Genomic DNA, 19,226 nt, shown 5'->3' on the forward strand with positions numbered 1-19,226 from the left:
ATTCATCAAGTGATATGGTCAGGGGTTAGGTATTTTACATATAGCTATAAGCAAATTATGTTTGTTACATAATTGCACCAATCTTGTTTTGTGGAGGCATTTCACTATGAGTTGCCTTTGATTGCACTATGCACTTTAAGCACTCCTACAAAGGAGAGGTATATTGCCCTTTATTCAAAATGTATGCTATTATTATATATGTGAGTTTAATTTTGGGATAAAAAAAACTTAAGTCTCAAAAAAGGACTCTGATAACAGCATAATAGTAGATACTCAGATAACTTTCTAATTTTTCTACTATGTAGAGAAAAGAAATGGCATGAAATAGAAGAGGCCAAATTTTCGCTTTTTTTTTTTTTTTGGACTTAACAGTAGGGACAATAAGCACCATAAGTGAATGGCCTCATGATCTGTGATGAGAAATGTCCACAATATGTGACACTGTTGATGGTATGGAAGTTTTAAAAACTCGAGTAAAAGCCATTAGGGCAAAAGCCTCGTGCTAAAAGAACTGTAGAAGATTATCGTACAAGTTAGGGTAATAGCCTCAGTTTTGTACATTGCTTCAATGTTATATTGTGAAGATGCTACAAGTTGCCTCAGTATTGCACTATGCACTTTAAATGAAAAGCACTGTTCCAAAGGGAGAAATACATTGCTGTATATTTAAAATGTGTCCTTTCTCATGTGCAGGAATGAAAAGGGAATAAGTGCAGTAAACTCTTGTTGTTTGAATTTTTAAGTATTCATGGATTTTGTCATTGTACATTAGCTTGAAAGAGGGCGCTGACTCTCTTTAGAAAATACAGCTGGAAGTTACAGGCTCCGAAAAAAACGATAAGTTTTTGCTTTTTATTTACATAATTGTTATTTTATATTGTACTTAATACGTAGTCTTATGGTTCTAATTACGCTGGTTATTTTTATTTTAATTTGTATAAACAGTTTTTGTAGATATACGTAATACTTTATAAAACCGTTATTTCATTCGAATATTGCAGGCATTGTTTTTGTATATAGTGATAGGGAATTCAAATTTTTAATTGAGGTAGTTAGGTAGCTCTAACGTATAATTATAGAAACAGTAATACGCTTCACTGTTTCTATTAGATAGCGTAGTATTGACATTTAATTTAATTTAATTTATTGATCTTATTAATTTAAAATATCATGCCCCAAACTAGAGCAGCAAAGCAACGGGCACAAAGTGGCAGGAATGCTATGACTCGGGGAAGAACTGCGGGGGGCGATTCTCCAACGCATCACAGCCTAAAAAAATGTGCAATTTGTGAAATGTTTGCCGAACTATCTGGAACAGAACATGATATTGCCATGGGGGATGTCTTTGTGTGTGCGCGATGTAAGGAGTGTAAGGAAATCAGGCGACAACTCAGCATTGTTATGGGCCTATATGAGAGTTTGAAGGACAGGGTGGATGCCCTCGAAAGATATAAATTAAGGGGCCCATCAGGCTCTCAGCTGCCCACATCAACGCCAGAGCTTGCACTTGGTCATCACGCAACACAACGGCAACCCCCAAGGCAGATTGCGCTGGTCCCAAAGGAACTAGTAGTTGTTGGTGACTCTATTGTCAGGGAAACGGGAAATATACTGTGTAAAAAGGATAGGTGGAACAGGACCAGGGTATGTCTGCCAGGGGCAAAGGTTGATGACATTGTAGAGCAGATATCATCTTTTAAGGGCACAAAAGGTGATATAGTTGTACACGTTGGCACTAATGATATTAAGAGTAGGAGACCGGCAGAATTACTTAACAAGTACAGGTCACTGTTGAAAAAAAAGCCGTGACGTAGGGTTGAATTTGAAAGTGTCTGCAATTCTGCCCAGACACGATAGGAGGGAGTATATGATGAGAGCCTTGTCGATCAATTCGGCCCTGGAGGGATTGTGCAAGGCTCAAGGGGTAGAATTTTTTTCAGCCTGGACTGTACTTGTTAACAGGAGAGATTGCTTCTACAGGGACGGGATACGCTTAAATAGAAAGGGTGCAAGAATATTTGCTGATGCTATCGAGGCAGTGTTAGGTGGGTCGGAAAACTGATAGCTTGGGGGGATACAAGGACTAATAGTTTAACAGTAGCCATAGGCAGAGGTGAAGGTGATTCTTGCACAACTTCTATTAGAATAAGTAGCGACCTGGATCGAGGGGTGTTGGGGGTTTCAGGGACGGATGTCAGTCATCGTGAAACAGGTGGGAATATGGGATGTGTTAGAGTGGCTGAGAATAGGAATAGGTGCATGTATACTTGCATGTATACCAATGCTAGAAGTATAGTAAATAAATTTGATGAATTTGAAGTGTTGATTAAGACATCAAAGGCGGATATTTTTGGGATATCAGAGACGTGGTGTCACACAGATATAAGGAATGCTGAACTGGAATTTGGGGAGTACAATGTGTACAGAAAGGATAGACAGGATAGAAAGGGAGGAGGTGTTATGCTGTTAATAAAGAAAAATATAAAATCAAAAGAAGTGCATCCAGTTGATATAGATGAACAGTGCACTGTTGAGTCAGTTTGGTGTGACATAAGCACTGCGAAAACAAACATTAGAGTAGGAGTGTGTTATAGGCCTAATGACTCGAATGAGTACAATGAACAATTGTACAGAGAAATAGAGTGGGCTAGTAAATTGGAATGTCTTATAATGGGGGATTTTAACTTCCCAGATATTGACTGGAACTTGTGGGTTGGGCACTCATACACTAGTCAGACTTTTGTGGATTTATTGGATGATTGTTTTCTGCAGCAGCATGTTCGAGAGGCAACCAGAGAAAGTAATACTCTTGATCTGGTTATCAGCAGTGATCATTCATGTATTAGGAATTTGCAGACAAAAGAACCACTAGGTGGCAGTGATCACAGTGAACTGACGTGGGATTTACTCAAAGAGGTAACTACCATTAGGGGTAAAGGAAAGGGTTTTTGCTTCCGTAAAGGCGAGTACAGTGGTCTCCGACAGTTTTTAAATTCTGTACAGTGGGATCAACTGACGATGTTACCAACGATAAATTCTAAGTGGGAAGCATTCAAGGAATTAATCGTGGAAGCTACTAAACGTTTCATACCTATTAAGAAATATTGTTCAAGGTTTAGGCCTAAATGGTTGTGAAATGAACTAATGAGACTCGTAACAGAGAAGAAAAATGCATGGGATGCATATAAATTATCAAGCAACTCAGAAGCCTATTGCAGATATAAGTTAATCTGTAATCAGGTCACAAAGGAGGTTCGGCAGGCGAAGGCAGATTACAAGAAATCCTTGGCAAAAGATGCTAAGAAAAACAGCAAGGATTTCTTTACTTATATAAACTCTAAAAGGAAGAGGATGAATCTGATTGGTCCACTTGACATCGATGGTTCGACTGTTGATGATCCTGCTCAGATAGCAAACAAACTGAATGAGTATTTTGCATCTACATTCACACGTGAGGAATTATTAAGGTTTGAAAATGGCAGAAGGTTATCAAATTGTAGCAGGGTGCTTAATGATCTTGTAATAACTGAGAGCAAAGTGGAAGAGAAATTGTTGAAGTTAAACGTAAGAAAAGCACCTGGGGTATTAGCATTAGCATTAGTAGAGGCATTCGATGCAAGAAAGCAAGCTTATGCAGCATCAGCCAAAAAAAAAAAAAAAAAAAAAAAAACCACTTCCACTTCACCCCTCTGTTCGTTCAAAATACCTGTCCAGCTGAGCCTTAAACTTATTTAGGCTATCAACCTCCACCACAAGGGATGGAAGTCTGTTCCACCAACCAACCACCCGCTGGCTAAAGGCAAATTTCTGCACATCTATCCTACATCTGTCTTTCCTCAATTTGAATTTATGCCCTCTCAGGTGATTTTTCTGAGCTAGAGGAAGAATCCCATCAGCATTGAGCATGCTTAAACCATTCAAGGCTTTATACACCTCTATCAGATCACCTCGCTGGTGCCTAGTCTCCAGACACTGTAATTTGCAAAACTTAAGCCTTTCTTCATAAGAGCACCCCTTTGTTCCATTCACTAATCTTGTTGCCCTTCTCTGTACTCGTTCCAGCAGCTCTACATCCTTCTTGAAATGAAGCCTCCAGACCTGTATACAGTACTCTAGGTGTGGCCTGACCATCGCCTTATACAAGGAATAATCACCTCCTTATCCCTGCTGGAAAAATTCCTGTATATCATTGACAATACTCCATGAGCTACTCTTGCAGCCCGTCTGCACTGCTCAGAGAACTTCATATCTGCCTGCACAACCACCCCCAAGTCCCTTTCATTCTCTACCACTGTCAGTGTTGTACCACAGAGTTGATACGTTGCTCTGGGGTTGCTGTTTCCCATGTGGTACTTTACATTTGTCAATGTTAAACTTCATTTGCCACCTCTCAGCCCATCTGCTCAACCTTTCCAGATCTATCCAGTTATAGATCCCATCCAGTGGATGGGATCTATCCAGTTATATTAAAGGAGGCAGCAAGGCAACTAAGCAAACCCTTAGCCATAATTATGAGAGCATCCTTGGACTCAGGGGAGGTTCCCACGGACTGGAGATGTGCAAATATATCCCCAATTCACAAAGGGGGATCGAAAGGTGACACGAGTAATTACAGACCTGTTAGTTTAACTTCTGTTCCGGGTAAAATAATGGAGTCGCTGGTTAAAGATGCATTGCAGGATCATCTAGACAAGACTGCAGCAATAATTCAGACACAGCATGGGTTTGTTAAGGGAAAGTCTTGTCTGACAAATTTGATAGGATATTATGATGTGGTTACAAAGGAACTGGATGCAAAAAAACAATTTTGATATCATATATTTGGATTTCAGGAAAGCTTTTGACACTGTTGCGCATGGAAGACTATTGTACAAATTGGAGCAGAATGGTATTAAGGGTAAGTTGCTACAATGGATAAAAGAATGGTTAAGTGCGAGAAGACAGAGGGTGGTAATCAATGGGTGCTGCTCTTCTTGGACTAATGTTATTAGTGGAGTCCCACAGGGTTCGGTGTTAGGTCCACTTTTGTTTTGTATATTTATCAATGATATTGATGAAGGTATATCAGGCTTAATGTCGAAGTTTGCAGATGATACAAAGGTTGTCAGGGTTGTTAATGACAGTAATGGCAGTCTGCTACTGCAACAGGATCTAGATAATTTGGGCAGATGGGCTAAGAAGTGGCAACTGAAGTTTAACCTTGACAAATTCAAAGTACTGCATATGGGTAGAAATAACCCCAGAGAAACGTACCAACTGTGTGGTACTACACTTAAGGTGGTAGAAAATGAAAGACCTGGGAGTAATTGTGCAGTCAGATATGAAGTTCTCTGAGCAATGCAGACAGGCTGCCAGGGCAGGTCATGGGGTTTTGTCAATGATATATAGGAATTTTGCTAGCAGGGAAAAGGAGGTGATTATCCCTCTGTATACGGCAATGGTCAGGCCACGCCTTGAGTACTGCGTACAGGTCTGGAGACCTCATTTTAGGAAGGATGTAGATTTACTTGAGCGGGTACAGAGAAGGGCAACAAGATTGGTGAGGGGAATGAAGGGATCCTCTTACCAAGAGAGGCTTAAGTTCTGCAAATTGCAGTGGCTGGAGACTAAGCACCTGTGCGGTGATCTGATTGAGGTATATAAGGCCTTGAATGGATTGAGCACGCTGAATTCTGATGGGATCCTTCCACATGTTCAGATTATGAACCTAAGGGGGCATAAATTCAAATTAAGAAAAGACAGATGTAGAATAGATGTGCGGAAATTTGCCTTTAGCCAGCGTGTGGTTAATTGCTGGAACAAACTTCCATCTGTCGTGGAAGTTGATAGGTTGAATAAATTTAAGGAGGAACTGGACAGGCATTTGAAGGGAATGGTGTGATTTTTTTTTTTTTTTTTTTTTTTTTTGGCTGATGCTGCTATTTGTTATTTGTTATTTTTGGTTTTTAGGAGCATTAGCAACTAAGGCCATATTGCTCCGGGATATGCGGTGGTCATTTCCTGACCTTTCCGCATCCTCCATATTTGGTGGTGACGGGCTCGAACCCCGGTCTAATCAAGAAGCGTGTGCTACGCACTGCTGCTCCTTCCCACCTGGCTACGGAGGCGCCGGCTGATGCTGCATAAGCTCATACATTTGCTTTCTTGCATCACATGCCACTACTACTACTACTACTACATTTCCAGCATATATGCATAATCATCTTTAAAATCGATGCTGTAGAGGTGTAGGTGAGACCCTGATCCAACTGATGGAACAAGATTACATTTATTGCATATTTGCAAGAATTCTTGACCAGACAGAGAGTGATTATTCTGTGTCAATTACTGGAAAAAGGTTTGTCTTTCATTTTCATTATATAACAAGTATAAAGGAAGCTAGAATTATTACACCATCAACTTGAGGGAAGCTATTTTGCCTGATGTAGTGAAAGATAACTCATTGCTAGAAAAGCTATGGAGAATTGTGGGATTGACACATGATGTGAAAGGAAAGGGCTTCAGTGACCTGAAAGAAAATAAGGTGAAAGCAGCAAGGAAGAATACAGTGATATAATTCAAACACGTCACCCATCACTTAAGGCATTGGCAGAAATTTTAGGCATGTCTAAGACTCTGGCTGAAAAGGTGATTAAAATAGACCCTTTGATAGATCATAGTCTAAAATTTAAAAGAGGAATGGAGGTTCTTATCAACCTTCATAAAGAAGCCTAAAAGGATCTGCAACAATATCTTTGCAGATTTTACACTGATTATGTGTACAACATCATTCACTGATGTACATAATTCACAAAAATGTGACATTAACACAAAAATGACATTCTGTCACGCTGGTGACACACATTCAATAAACTGCCTATATACATGTCTAAATTTACATGATATTCTTTGACCTTTATGGAAGCTATGGAAATATTTTATAGTAGTGACCAGCTGTGTTGTTCCACTCTTCTTTTAAAGCATTCAACAGCTGGACAGTCAGGTCTGGATTCTGTGACAGTCAAACTAGATTTTACCAAAATTATAATGCTGGAACATGCTGAATCCATTTTTATGGTAACCACAGAACTGACATAGTACAAGTAGTATGATATAGCTGAATATATCAATGAAGAACATGACTGTAAGAACTATGACTAACTACTCCAATCAAAACTATGAGGAGCAGTTCATGGCACAGCACCTCCTCCTCCACTAAACTTCACTGTTGGAATGATTTACTCTAGTAAGTACAGCGCACTCTGGACATTCTCTGAACTTTTACTTGAATGTTTGAACTGAACAATGTGTAATGTAAATCTTTCCACTGTTCGAGAGAGAGAGAGAGAGAGAGAGAGAGAGTCCAAAAATGGTGTAAACTACTTTTGCCAATTGGCATTTGCGAATATTGTGTTGCATGTGTATAGGCACTAAAATGGAAACTGGAAACTGCATATCTCTCCATGGATAGCAGACACATTTATGGCAACTCCTATTGATTCTGGGATCTATAATCCTAACTATTTTGAATAAATAACTAATATACTCCTCTCATGGAATTCTCTTTAGTAATAATCAAAAGTTGGCTATTTATGAGATTAAAACAGTGATAAAAGATGTTTGTCATTTTCTTAAGCTTAGAATAGTAAAAAGAACCAGAAAAATTTTACTATTTATATGAATTTTTATCTTTCTTTGCTTGATACTTTTCATACTTAAATTTTTATAAGCATGTCACTTAGTACTAGCAAATTACTTATAAGAATTTATAATTACACTTTATATATCATAACCTACCTGTAAGAGTAGCAGTCCAACTATAAATGCACTCCCTTGACAATATCCAACTTCTCTATCATGTAATGAGTAGGCTTTCATGACATTGAACAAACCTTCTTGACCTGGTCCATCCTTCTCCTGAAAGTATTCATGTTCTGGATAAGTTCTTGCAACATCCCTACAAATCACTTTCTCACAAGGAGAAGTATCTTTAATGTACTCAATGTACTGATCCCTAGCAGAACAGCTTTGGGCATTACATAGCAATTGCCATACAGTGCTACGGAAATGTTGGGGTACACCTTTCCTGACCAGATCCTGAAAAACAAACCAAAACAATATTGTATTGAAATCAGTATTACTAAAGGAAAATGATGCAAGAAAGCAAGCTGCTTATACATTAACAGGGAAAAAAAAAAAAAAAACACTTCCCATATCACCTGTCCATCCCCCTCCCCATAGTGTGTCAGTTTTTCCTTGATTTTTTTTCAAACTACCCCACTTCTGCAATGCCAAATGGAAGTTTGTTCCAATAATCGACTACCTGGCTGAAGCCAAATTTCCACACATCTATCCAGCAATCACTTTCTCATTTTGAATTTATGCCCACTCATGCATATAATCTGAGCATTAAGTGGGATGTGATCAGAACTGGGCTTATTCAAGCCTTAACCACTTCAATCCGATCCCCCTACAGGTGTTTAGTCTCTAGATATCACAATTTGCAGAATTAAAGCCTTTTTTGATAACAGCATCTTTTTGTTTCCCTTGCTAATCTCATTGCTCTTTTCTGCACCTGTTCCAACATATCCACATCCTTCATAAAATGAGGCTTCCAGACCTGTATGCAGTACTCGAGATGTGGCCTAATCATTGCCCTATACAACAGGATTATCACCACCTCCTATCACTGCTTGCAAAATTCCTATATGTCACTGAAAAAATTCCATGACCATAAGGACTGATACCAAGTGGTGAACTACAAGCATTGATAAAGAGCAAAGCAACCTTTCTCACCACTATTTTCTAACCTAGTAGACTGTATATTTTGGAACATTACATGAAAATTTTTAGATTAACAAGAGGAGTACACAGTTGTATCATCATTAAATTTTAAACCTCCTCATAGGATAACAAATTCCTTAAATGAAGGAAAAATGACCAAACAGTGTGACCACATATTGAGAAGCCTCTGAGAAAACAGAGGTGGGAAAGGTTGCTTTGCTCTTTATCAATGCTTGTAGCTCACCTTTTGGTATCAATCCTTATGGTCCAGTGGGTAACGCAAAGTTTTACCTGTCTGAAGATGCAGGTTCAATCCTGACCTATGATGAATACGTACTTCCCTGATTTTCTATATTTTTATTTTACATTTTTTTTTTATTTCCTGTATATTTGTTCAATAATATTTCACAATAAAAACTGTGTATTTTAATTACTCAACCAGTAATAAAGCTATGTAATAAATGTGTATTTTAATTACTCAACCAGTAATAAAGCTTGAAATTTCCCACCCACAAAATTGTCAAACAACTCTTTCCTTCCCCGTGCTCTTTAACAACTTTTAAAAACCAACTGTTGGACCTTCTGGTTCCTCCACCCACCACCATGGAGGCAGACCTTGCAGTATGGTAATTTCACCACCGTATTCAACTTTATTTACCAACTAATTTATGTGCATTAGCATTAGTAGAGGCATATGATGCAAGAAAGCAAGCTTATAACAGCATCAGCCCAAAAAAAAAAAAAAACCTTCCCATTTCACCCATCCATTCAGTCCAAATGTTTGTCTAGTTCAGCTTTAAATTTATTTAAGCTATCAACTTCCACAGCGACAGATGGAAGTGTGTTCTAACAATCAATCACCCGCTGGCTAAAGGCAAATTTCCACACATCTATTCTACAACTGTCTTTCCTCAATTTGAATCTGTGCCCCCTCAGGTTCTTAATCTGAGAAAGCAGAAGTATCCCGTCAGCATTGAGCTTGCTCACACCATTCAAACATGAAAGAATGAAACTTAACATAACTTAAGCCTTTCTTTGTGAGAGCAATGTTTTGTTCCATTCACCAATCTCATTGCCCTTCTCTGTACTTGTTCCTACAGCTCTATATCCTTCCTAAAATTATGCTTCTAGATTTGTATACAGTACTCAAGGTGTGGCCTGACCATTGCTTTATACAAGGGGATAATCACCTCCTTATCCCTGCTAGAAAAATTCCTGTATCATTATTATCATCATTAGCCATATGGTGCAAGGAAGCCTGAGGCTTTTGCTGCACCAGCCAGAAAAAATTTCTGAGTTACCCCGAGAGAGAGAGAGAGAGAGAGAGAAGTAGAAGGGAATCATGAAGGAAGAGAAGAATGATGATATCCAGCTCAGGACCCTGGGTGTGCCAAACCCATACTCATCAATGATATTAACCCCTGGGGTTAATATCATTGATGCGAGTTAATAAGTAATAAAACATGAAAGAATGAAAATGGCTAAAGCAATTAAGTGTTGAACTGCAAGTCCAATAATGAAAACAGTCATTGTATAACATGTAAGGTTCTTACAATGAATTAGTTTAGAAATAATTATAAGTAAAGAAAACAAATAAAAAAATTAATTAAAAATGAAACACAAAATGAAAAGTAAAAACTAAAATATAAAAGTAAAAATTACAAAAATTTAAAAATACGACAGAGAAAAAGTGAGACCCAACCAACGACCTTTGAGTTAGTAGACTTGAAAGCTTACTAATCCCTAAGCCATAAGGGCTGATAACAGTAAGAGAACTTCAAGCAGTAATAGGAAGCAAGGCAAACCTGCTTCCTCAATTTTCTTGAGATTTTCTGAACATTGGGGGGGGGGGGGTCATACTGCTTAGTAATTTTGCTTCATTTAAGGAATACTTTGACCTAACAAAGTTTAAAATAAATTGAAGATGATGCAATCATGTATTCCCTTTGTGAATAGCATGCATATAGTCAAACCACATTATTTGGCACACCCAGGGTCCTGAGCTGGATATCGTCATTCTTCTCTTTCTTGGTGATTCCCTTCTACTTCTGACTCTCTCTCTCTCTCTCTCTCTCTCTCTCTCTCTCTCTCTCTCTCTCTCTCTCTCTCTCTCTCTCTCTCTCAGGGTAACTCGGGCATTTTTTTTTTTTTTTTTGGCTGGTGCAGCATTAGCCTTAGGCTTCCTTGCACCATATGGCTAATAATAATAAGTGTGTTTTTATTGAAGACTTACTCTGATGGATATTATGGTTTTTATTACTTGTACATGCTGGTAAAAAAATTTAATTAAGAAATAACATTTGTAAAAAATAATACCTACACTTATTGATTTTATGTTTTTTTATCTGAGTAATTAAAATGCCTAATTATATTACTTTTTTAAGGATGTACGAGTAAAAAAGCATTTTCCTGACAAGGCTTGAAACTGTTACCATTTAAGTATATGGTATTTGGTTTGAATGGATTGAGCAAGTTTGATGCTGATGGCATTCCTCCTCTTGCTCTGACTACACACATGGGGGAACACAAATTTGAATCGAGGAGGGATGGTTGTAGATCAACAACAAATGAAACAAACTTCCATCTGTTGTTGTGGAAGTGGGTATTTTGAAAAAAATTCAAGGAAGAGCTAAACAAATTATTGGAGGGGATGGACAGGTGATGTGGGAAGGGTTTTTTTTTTTTTTTTTTGGCTTATGCTTCATAAGGTTGCTTTCTTACATCATATGCCACTACTAATACTAATAAATGATGTGTAATAAATGGTTTGACTGTATGCATGCATGAAATCAATATGCTTAAAATATAGAGAAACTTCCTGATTTATGAACTATCTTACAAGCAGAAATTTCTGACCCCTCAAATTCAATTTATAAAATCAAATTATCAATTACACAAGCTTTTCTCAGCTTCAGCAAATGCATAATATGTTACTTTTTTTAAAGTAAAATGAATGACAATAAATTACTTTCAATGTTTATGTACTTAAATTTTGTTTTATAGATTTACAGTACAGTACAGTACAGTACAGTACAGTACAGTACAGTACAGTACAGTACAGTACAGTACAGTACAGTACAGTAACCTTATTTTGTAGAATCAGTGTTGCTACTAGAGTATTTTTTTCATTTTCTTGTTGATCTAACATCCGAGCTAGCATGAACTCCTGCAAGATAAGGACATGAAATTCACAGTCATAAATAACAATAATTTATGTATTTATTCACTATCATTTAACAGTGTATATGTACAATAACTTTAACTCAAGGCCAGGGCTCTGTTTATTGTGTCATTTCACCAGCTCTCTACCTAGCACAAAAAAATTCTTTTTATGATATTTACAGTGCAGTACAAGAAATAAATTTATAAAAAAAGATAAAAACAATACAACCTTTCAAAATCCAACAACCTTCGGGTCAGATTTTGGAATAAAACCTTACTGACACTTTATTGATAAATCTTTATACTGCCTATCTATCACAACATAACATTTCATTATACTGCACTTTGTTTTTACTACGATATAAAGCTGTACTGTACTGTACTGTATACAGAAAATAAAATGAAATATAAAAAACAAATAAACAATGCATCACACGATGGCTGCCTTGCATCATTTAGCCATTGCAATACTAACTTTGTGTCAGAGACTTGGACAAATTTATTCTGACAAACATCCTTCTATTATATCATTAAATCAATGGGAAAATCATTTCCAATTTATGAACTTTCAATTTACAAACCACTTCTCAAAAATGCATGGTGTTTGTAAATGGAGATATTATTGTATAAGCTAAATTTTGAGAGCAAATAACATATATCATGGTCACTCTTTCAAAACTTTCTACAGCAGAAATGGGTAACTACCAAGGAAATCAAACAAACAAAAAAATTATATTGCTGAGTGGCCACAATAAAGTTTTTTTTGTCAGATTTCTTTGATAGTATACCACTTCCACTGTAAAAGGAAAAGAAAAAGCAACCATAACATGATATTTCCCCTGCTTCCTCAAAATTTATCTTATCTTTATATTATCAGTGGATTTATTTCTTATTTCAATGTTTATCATTTTTGAGAAAATCTACTCTCTCATTTCACACAGTGCAGGGTCAACTTATTCCCCAAGCTACCCTTCATTGCAAAATGTTTAGAGCATTGATTTCCTTGTAATTATATACATTCTCAAGTTTCAAATAATACAGACAGAATCATATACAGTAGACTATCAAAATAACAGCACCCCAAATAATGGCACCTTGAGATCGAATGTTTACATACAATGCAGATGTCTTGCAGCGCCGAAAAAAAGAAAACAGCAAATGATGTGATTACTGTATTGTTTACGTTTACCATTTTGAAAGTGAATTTTGTACTGATATCATGGATTATACCACTGTTTTACATTTATTTTAAATTAAAAATCCCTCACTATGGCTCCTAAAGTTAATAAACCTCATACAGAAAAGAAAAGAAGAACAACATTAAAATTAGTGACAAACTTGATATAATCCAAACTATTGCATTAGGGTCACCCAAAAGGTTAATTCATATACACCCATGTGTATTGTGTCTGCAAATTGTATGTTCTCTGGTTGACTTGTCTGTTTTGCTGGATAAAAAACATTGCTATCTATGCCTGAGACTGACTAACTGAGCCACAGAATGAAAAAAGCTCATAAAAATTCTTGCATCATCGACTGGATTCAAACCCGGGCCTTTTCCACCCAGTGTGGGGAGGATGGTGGTGATACCACTGTGCTACTGTGCAGACTAAACTTGATATAATAAAGAAAATAGAACGGGGCGTAAGCAGGAGTGTATTAATGGCAGAATATAACATTGGATCGTCAACATGTTTATGTTTTTTTATGTGCATTAATAAAATTGCATTCTTAATCTCTATTTGTTATTTAGCCTCAATTATTTCTGCATTAAATATATTAAAAATAAAACTTTCTAGATAATGGAAAAATCAAAATAACAGCACCTCGAATCCCAGAAGGTGCCGTTATTCTGAAAGTCTACTGTATCTTAGCTATACATGTAATTATGACCTCTGCTACATAGATATGTAGTAGACAGCAACTCAAGTAGACCTGGTGGCGTGTGGTGGCTGCAGTCTGTTGGTGGAGCTGAGCTACTCTGGTTGTAGATCTTTCACTGTAACTGAAGGTAAAATATATCTACCATCTTCAATACCATCTGGATCAATAACTTTTAATTTCCAAAACCACAAAGTTCTTTTAAGAGATAACTACAAATTATAACGCTGAAATTATTACCTTTGTTAACAGCATCACATTCTGGAACCTCTTCCAATTCCTTGATCATATGCATACTCCTCTCAGTGATCTGGACATCTAGAAAAGTACGGGAAGGGAGATGACATCATAAGAGAGTGACTGGCCCCTTATTGGTCAGGTAGAGAAGTCTAGTTACTTCCCCCTCTAACAATCACTTCTCTTGTAATTATGAGATATGATAAAAAAAAAAAAAGTTTGGGGATTGAAATATTTTGGAAATGAAGAAGCTTACTGTTTATTAATGCTTTATATATCAATTCCACTGCTCCTGCAATTTCTGAAAGAATACCTGTTAGGCTTCTTTTTGGTAGTTTTCCTGTGTTAATTCTACATAATTTCAGAAATAACACAGGAACTAACTTAACATATGCAACAATTTTAATCTCAGAGTAAAAATGGATTTCTTTTATTTATATTCTGTTGCCAAATAAATGCATCTATATTCCTCACACTATTTGTCTTTATCATACTATCATTAAATTTTTTCATATACTACAACTTCTGTAATTTTTACTTTAAAAGCATGCCACATTCAGCTATCCCCATTTTACTACTATTTGCATTAGTAATGCTTCTATGCTTTTATTGTAAAAAAATTTAAAAGACTAAGTGGGGTTATAAAAAAAGGGGGTATTATAAAAAAAAGTTAAAGAAGCTATGCATATAAAAAAATTTAAAGATAGGGTGATTAATTATATGGGAAGGGATATGATTGCACTTATAGTGCATCTATTCAAAAACAGAAAAAAAAATTTTTTTTTTTTTTCTTTTAATTCAAGGATTCAAATCACTGTGCATAATTACAAAGAAGCTGATCATTTGAAGGCAGGATAGGGTTTCTCTGATGGACAAATCAGGGACTCTCACTTTTTCTGAATGTGATACTGCTAACAAAAATAATAATTTGTAGCTATCGCTTAATGAAAAAATCTATGACCCTTTCAAAGTTAAAATTGTTATGATTACACAAAGTTCTTTCCTGGAATTTCATGTTATATGATTTAAAGAATATTTTAAAAGATTTTACCTTGACATAATTTTGCTTCTTCTTAATAAAATTATCCCACTCATTGACTACTCTTCCCCAAATAATCCATTCGTCTTCATCTTCTTCAGGTAATGAAATGTGCTGACTTGCCCTGGAAGAAAGAGAAGATTCTGACAACTGACTTGTTTCAGATGACCTACGGGAATGGCCAGATTGTAAGGAACTAAGTGACTTGTTATCCGACTCTATTAACCTAAAATGACATAAAACATAAATCAAAATAAGCCTAACTAAATTATTTTAAAACAAAGAAAAAATTAATTAAGTGAATATCAAAAATGATATTTTATTAAAGGCACAATGTCATGCAAATATCTGTAATAACTTATCAAATACCAGCTGAAACATTGCTGAAAATTTTGAAAAAGCACTTGTATTGAAAGTTTAAGGCTATAACAACCTAATAGTTACTAAGAATTTAAAAAATTATTAAACTTTCAATTCCTTTATTATTACTACAAATAATATCAAATTTTCTATTTGTAATGTGAAATATAAATAACAGTTTGAGAGTTAGAACAACTACATATTTTGTGTATTATCAAATTTCATATTTGTGCCTTTGTGACAATAAATTATTTTAAGCAATATTTTTAAGCAATACAGACACAGTAATAAAACATCCTCAAATTAAAATATTAATGTATGCCAATTTGTACAAGTCTATAGTACTATTCATTCAGTTAATGTATGTTACTTAATGACTAATAGATTAACAGTAGTCACTGGCAGAGGTGAAAGTTATTCTTGCACTGCTTCTATTGGAATGAGCAGCAGCCTGAAAAACAAGGTGCAGGGTATTTCAGAGACTGCTGCTGGGAGTCATTGCAGTACAAGTAAACACATGGGTTGTGTTAGGGTAGCTAAGAATAGAAACAGGTGCATGTATACTTGCATATACACAAATAATAGGAGTTTGGTAAATAAATGTGATCAGTTTGAGGTATTGCTCAAAATATCAAAGGTATATATTGTGGAGATATCAGAGAAGTGGTGTCACACAGATATAAGGAAGGCAGAACTGGAATTTTGGGAGTACAATGTGTACAGGAAAGATAGACAGGAATAGGAAGGGAGAAGGAGTTATGCTATTAGTTAAGAAACACATAAAATCCAAGGAAGTGAAGCCAGTCGACATCTCTGGAGAGTGCAGTGTCGAGTACGTTTGGTGTGACATAAGGATTGGGAGATCAAAATTGAGAGTAAGAGTATGTTTTAGGACTAATGACTCTAATGAGTATAATAAGAAACTGTACAGGGAAATAGAGTGGGCCAGTAAATCAGAGAGTCTTATAATGGGAGATTTTAATTTCCCAGATATTGACTGGAATTTGTGGGTTTGTCACTCACACACTAGCAAGGCTTTTTTGGATTTATTGGATGATTGTTTTCTACATCAGCATGTTCGGGAAACAACTAGAGGGAGAAATACTCTTGATCTGATTATCAGTAGTGATTCTTCATGCATTAAGAATCTGCAGATAAATGAACCACTAGGTGGCAGTGATCACAGTGTGATGAAGTGGGAGTTATTCAAAGAGGTAACTACCATTAGGGGTAAAGGGAAGGGGTATTTCTTTCGTAAAGGCGACTATGATGGACTGAGACAGTATTTAAATTCTATACAGTGGGATCAACTGATGATGTTACCAACAGCAAATTCAAAATGGGAAGCATTCAAAGAACTTATCTTGCAAGCTACTAGGCTTTACATACCAACTAAGAAATATTGTTCAAGGTTTAGGCGTAAATGGATGTCAGATGAACTAATGAGACATATGGCAGAGAAGAAAAATGCATGGGATACATAAAAATTAATGGGTGACATGGAAGCCTATGATAGATATAAGTTGGTCTGTAACCAATTCACAAAGGAGATTAGGCAGGCAAAGGCAGATTATGAGAAATCTTTGGAAAAGGATGCATAGAAAAACAGCAAAGAGTTCTTTACTTATACTCTCGGAGGAAAGGGATGAATCAGATTGATCCACTGGATATTGATGTTTCAACTGTTGATGATCCTGCTCAGGTGGCTAACAATCTAAACGAGTATTTTGCATCTACATTCACGCATGAGGAGTTATTCAGGAAGGAGAATGACGTAGGTAAAGTAAACATTGCCAGTGAGCTAGATGATTTTGTAATAACTGAGAGGAAAGTGGAGGAGAGATTGTTGAGGATAAACATAAAAAAGGCACCTGGGGTGGATGGGATCTATCCAGTTATATTAAAGGAGGCAGCAAAGGAAGTAAGCAAACCCCTAGCCATAATTATGAGAGCTTCTTTGGACTCAGGGGAGGTACCCATGGACTGGAGTTGTGCAAATGTGACCACAATTCACAAAGGAGGATCAAAGGGCGACACAAGTAATGATAGACCTGTTAGTTTAACTTATGCTCCAGGATAATTAATGGAGGCACTGGTTAAAGAAGCACTGCAGGATCATCTAGACAAGACTTCAGTTATAGCTCGGACACAACATGGTTTTGTTAAGGGGAAGTCTTGCCTGACCAATTTGATTGGATACTATGATGTGGTTACAAAGGAACTGGATGCAGGGAATAACTTTGATATCATATATTTGGATCTTAGAAAGGCTTTTGATACTGTTGCACGTGGAAGACTGCTGAACAAATTGGAGCAGTGTGGCACTGGAGGCAAATTGCTGCTATGGATAAAGGGATGGTTGAGTGGGAGAAGACAGAGAGTGGGAAATCAATGGACACTGCTCATTGTGGACTAATGTTATTAGTGTAGTCCCTCAAGGTTTGGTGTTGGGTCCATTGTTGTTTTCTGTATTTATAAATGATATTGATGATGGTATATCAAGCTTAATGTCCAAGTTTGCAGACGATATGAAGGTTGGTAGGGGTGTTAAGGATACTGACAGTATGCTGCTGCAATAGGATCTAGAAAATTTGAGCAGATGGGCTGAGAGGTGACAAATGAAGTTTAACAATGCAAATGTATGGGAAGCAGTAACCCCAGAAAAGTAAAGTAAAGTAAATTGCAGCCATTATCAACCCACTGCAGGATGGAAGCCTCCTCAACAATTCATGATGAGGGAAATGGACCATAATCTGCCACGCTGGTCCAGTGCGGGTTGGCAGATCCACCGTATTTAGCAGTCAGGGGCTTGAATACCGGTCTACTCAAAGAGTGTGTGCCACTGCACTCCTGCTCCTGACCACTCGGCTACGGAGGCCTCCAGAGTAATGTATCAACTCTGTGGTACTACACTGACAGTGGTACAAAACGAAAAGGACCTGGTGATAATTGTGCAGGCAGATATGAAGTTTTCTGAGCAGTGCAGATGGGCTGCAAGAGTAGCTCATGGTGTGCCTTGTCAATGATATAGAGGAATTTTTCTAACAGGGATAAGGAGGTGATTATCTCCTTGTATTAGGCAATGGTCAGGCTACACCTTGAGTACTGTATACAGGTCTGGCGGCCTCATTTTAAGAAGGATGTAGAGCTGTTGGAACGAGTACAGAGAAGGGCAACAAGATTAGTGAATGGAACAAAGGGTTGCTCTTATGAAGAAAGGCTTAAGTTTTGCAAATTACAGTGTCTGGAGACCAGGCACCTGCGAGGTAGTCTGATTGAGGTGTATAATGCCTTGAATGGTTTGAGCATGCACAATGCTGATGGGATTCTTCCTCTTGAGGAAGAATCCCACTCACCTGAGAGGGCATACATTCAAATTGAGGAAAGACAGATGTAGGATAGTTGTGTGGAAGTTTGCCTTTAGCCAACGGGTAGTTGGTTGGTGGAACAGAATTCCATCCTTTGTTGTGGAAGTTGATAGCCTAAATAAATTTAAGGCTGAGCTGGAAAGATATTTGGAACGAATGGAGGGGAGAAATGGGAGCGGTTTTTTTTTGGCTGATGCTGCATAAGCTTGCTTTCTTGCATCATATGCTGCTACTAATGCTAATATTTACCGCAGCCAGAAATATGATTAACAAATAATCACTTACTATGTATAGTGTGAGTTTTTATGACCAAATATTTTATGTAAAACATAAGAAGTTGTACTATTCACAGGTAATATTTTTGAGAGTTTAAATTCATGCATTTTCATTGGGCATTTTCAGTGAATGCAAGCAAT

The 19,226-nt window shown here is 36.9% G+C and overlaps 1 protein-coding gene across 2 annotated transcripts in view; it reads right to left on the reverse strand.

The window, feature by feature from the left end:
• Window positions 1–19,226, reverse strand: part of LOC150089523 (ecotropic viral integration site 5 ortholog-like) — a 338,392-nt gene that overhangs the window by 123,216 nt on the left and 195,950 nt on the right. For both annotated transcript variants that reach the window (XM_090368641.1, XM_090368642.1), the window contains 2 exons: window positions 15,095–15,308; window positions 7,777–8,076 (listed from right to left, as the gene is read on the reverse strand). In XM_090368641.1, coding sequence (XP_090224767.1) covers window positions 7,777–8,076; window positions 15,095–15,308 — 514 coding nt within the window. The remainder of the gene's footprint in view (window positions 1–7,776; window positions 8,077–15,094; window positions 15,309–19,226) is intronic.

The sequence above is a fragment of the Mastigoproctus giganteus genome, chromosome 2 (assembly GCF_048544385.1).
Source record: "Mastigoproctus giganteus isolate SK-2022 chromosome 2, ASM4854438v1, whole genome shotgun sequence".
Lineage (NCBI taxonomy): Eukaryota > Metazoa > Arthropoda > Arachnida > Uropygi > Thelyphonidae > Mastigoproctus > Mastigoproctus giganteus.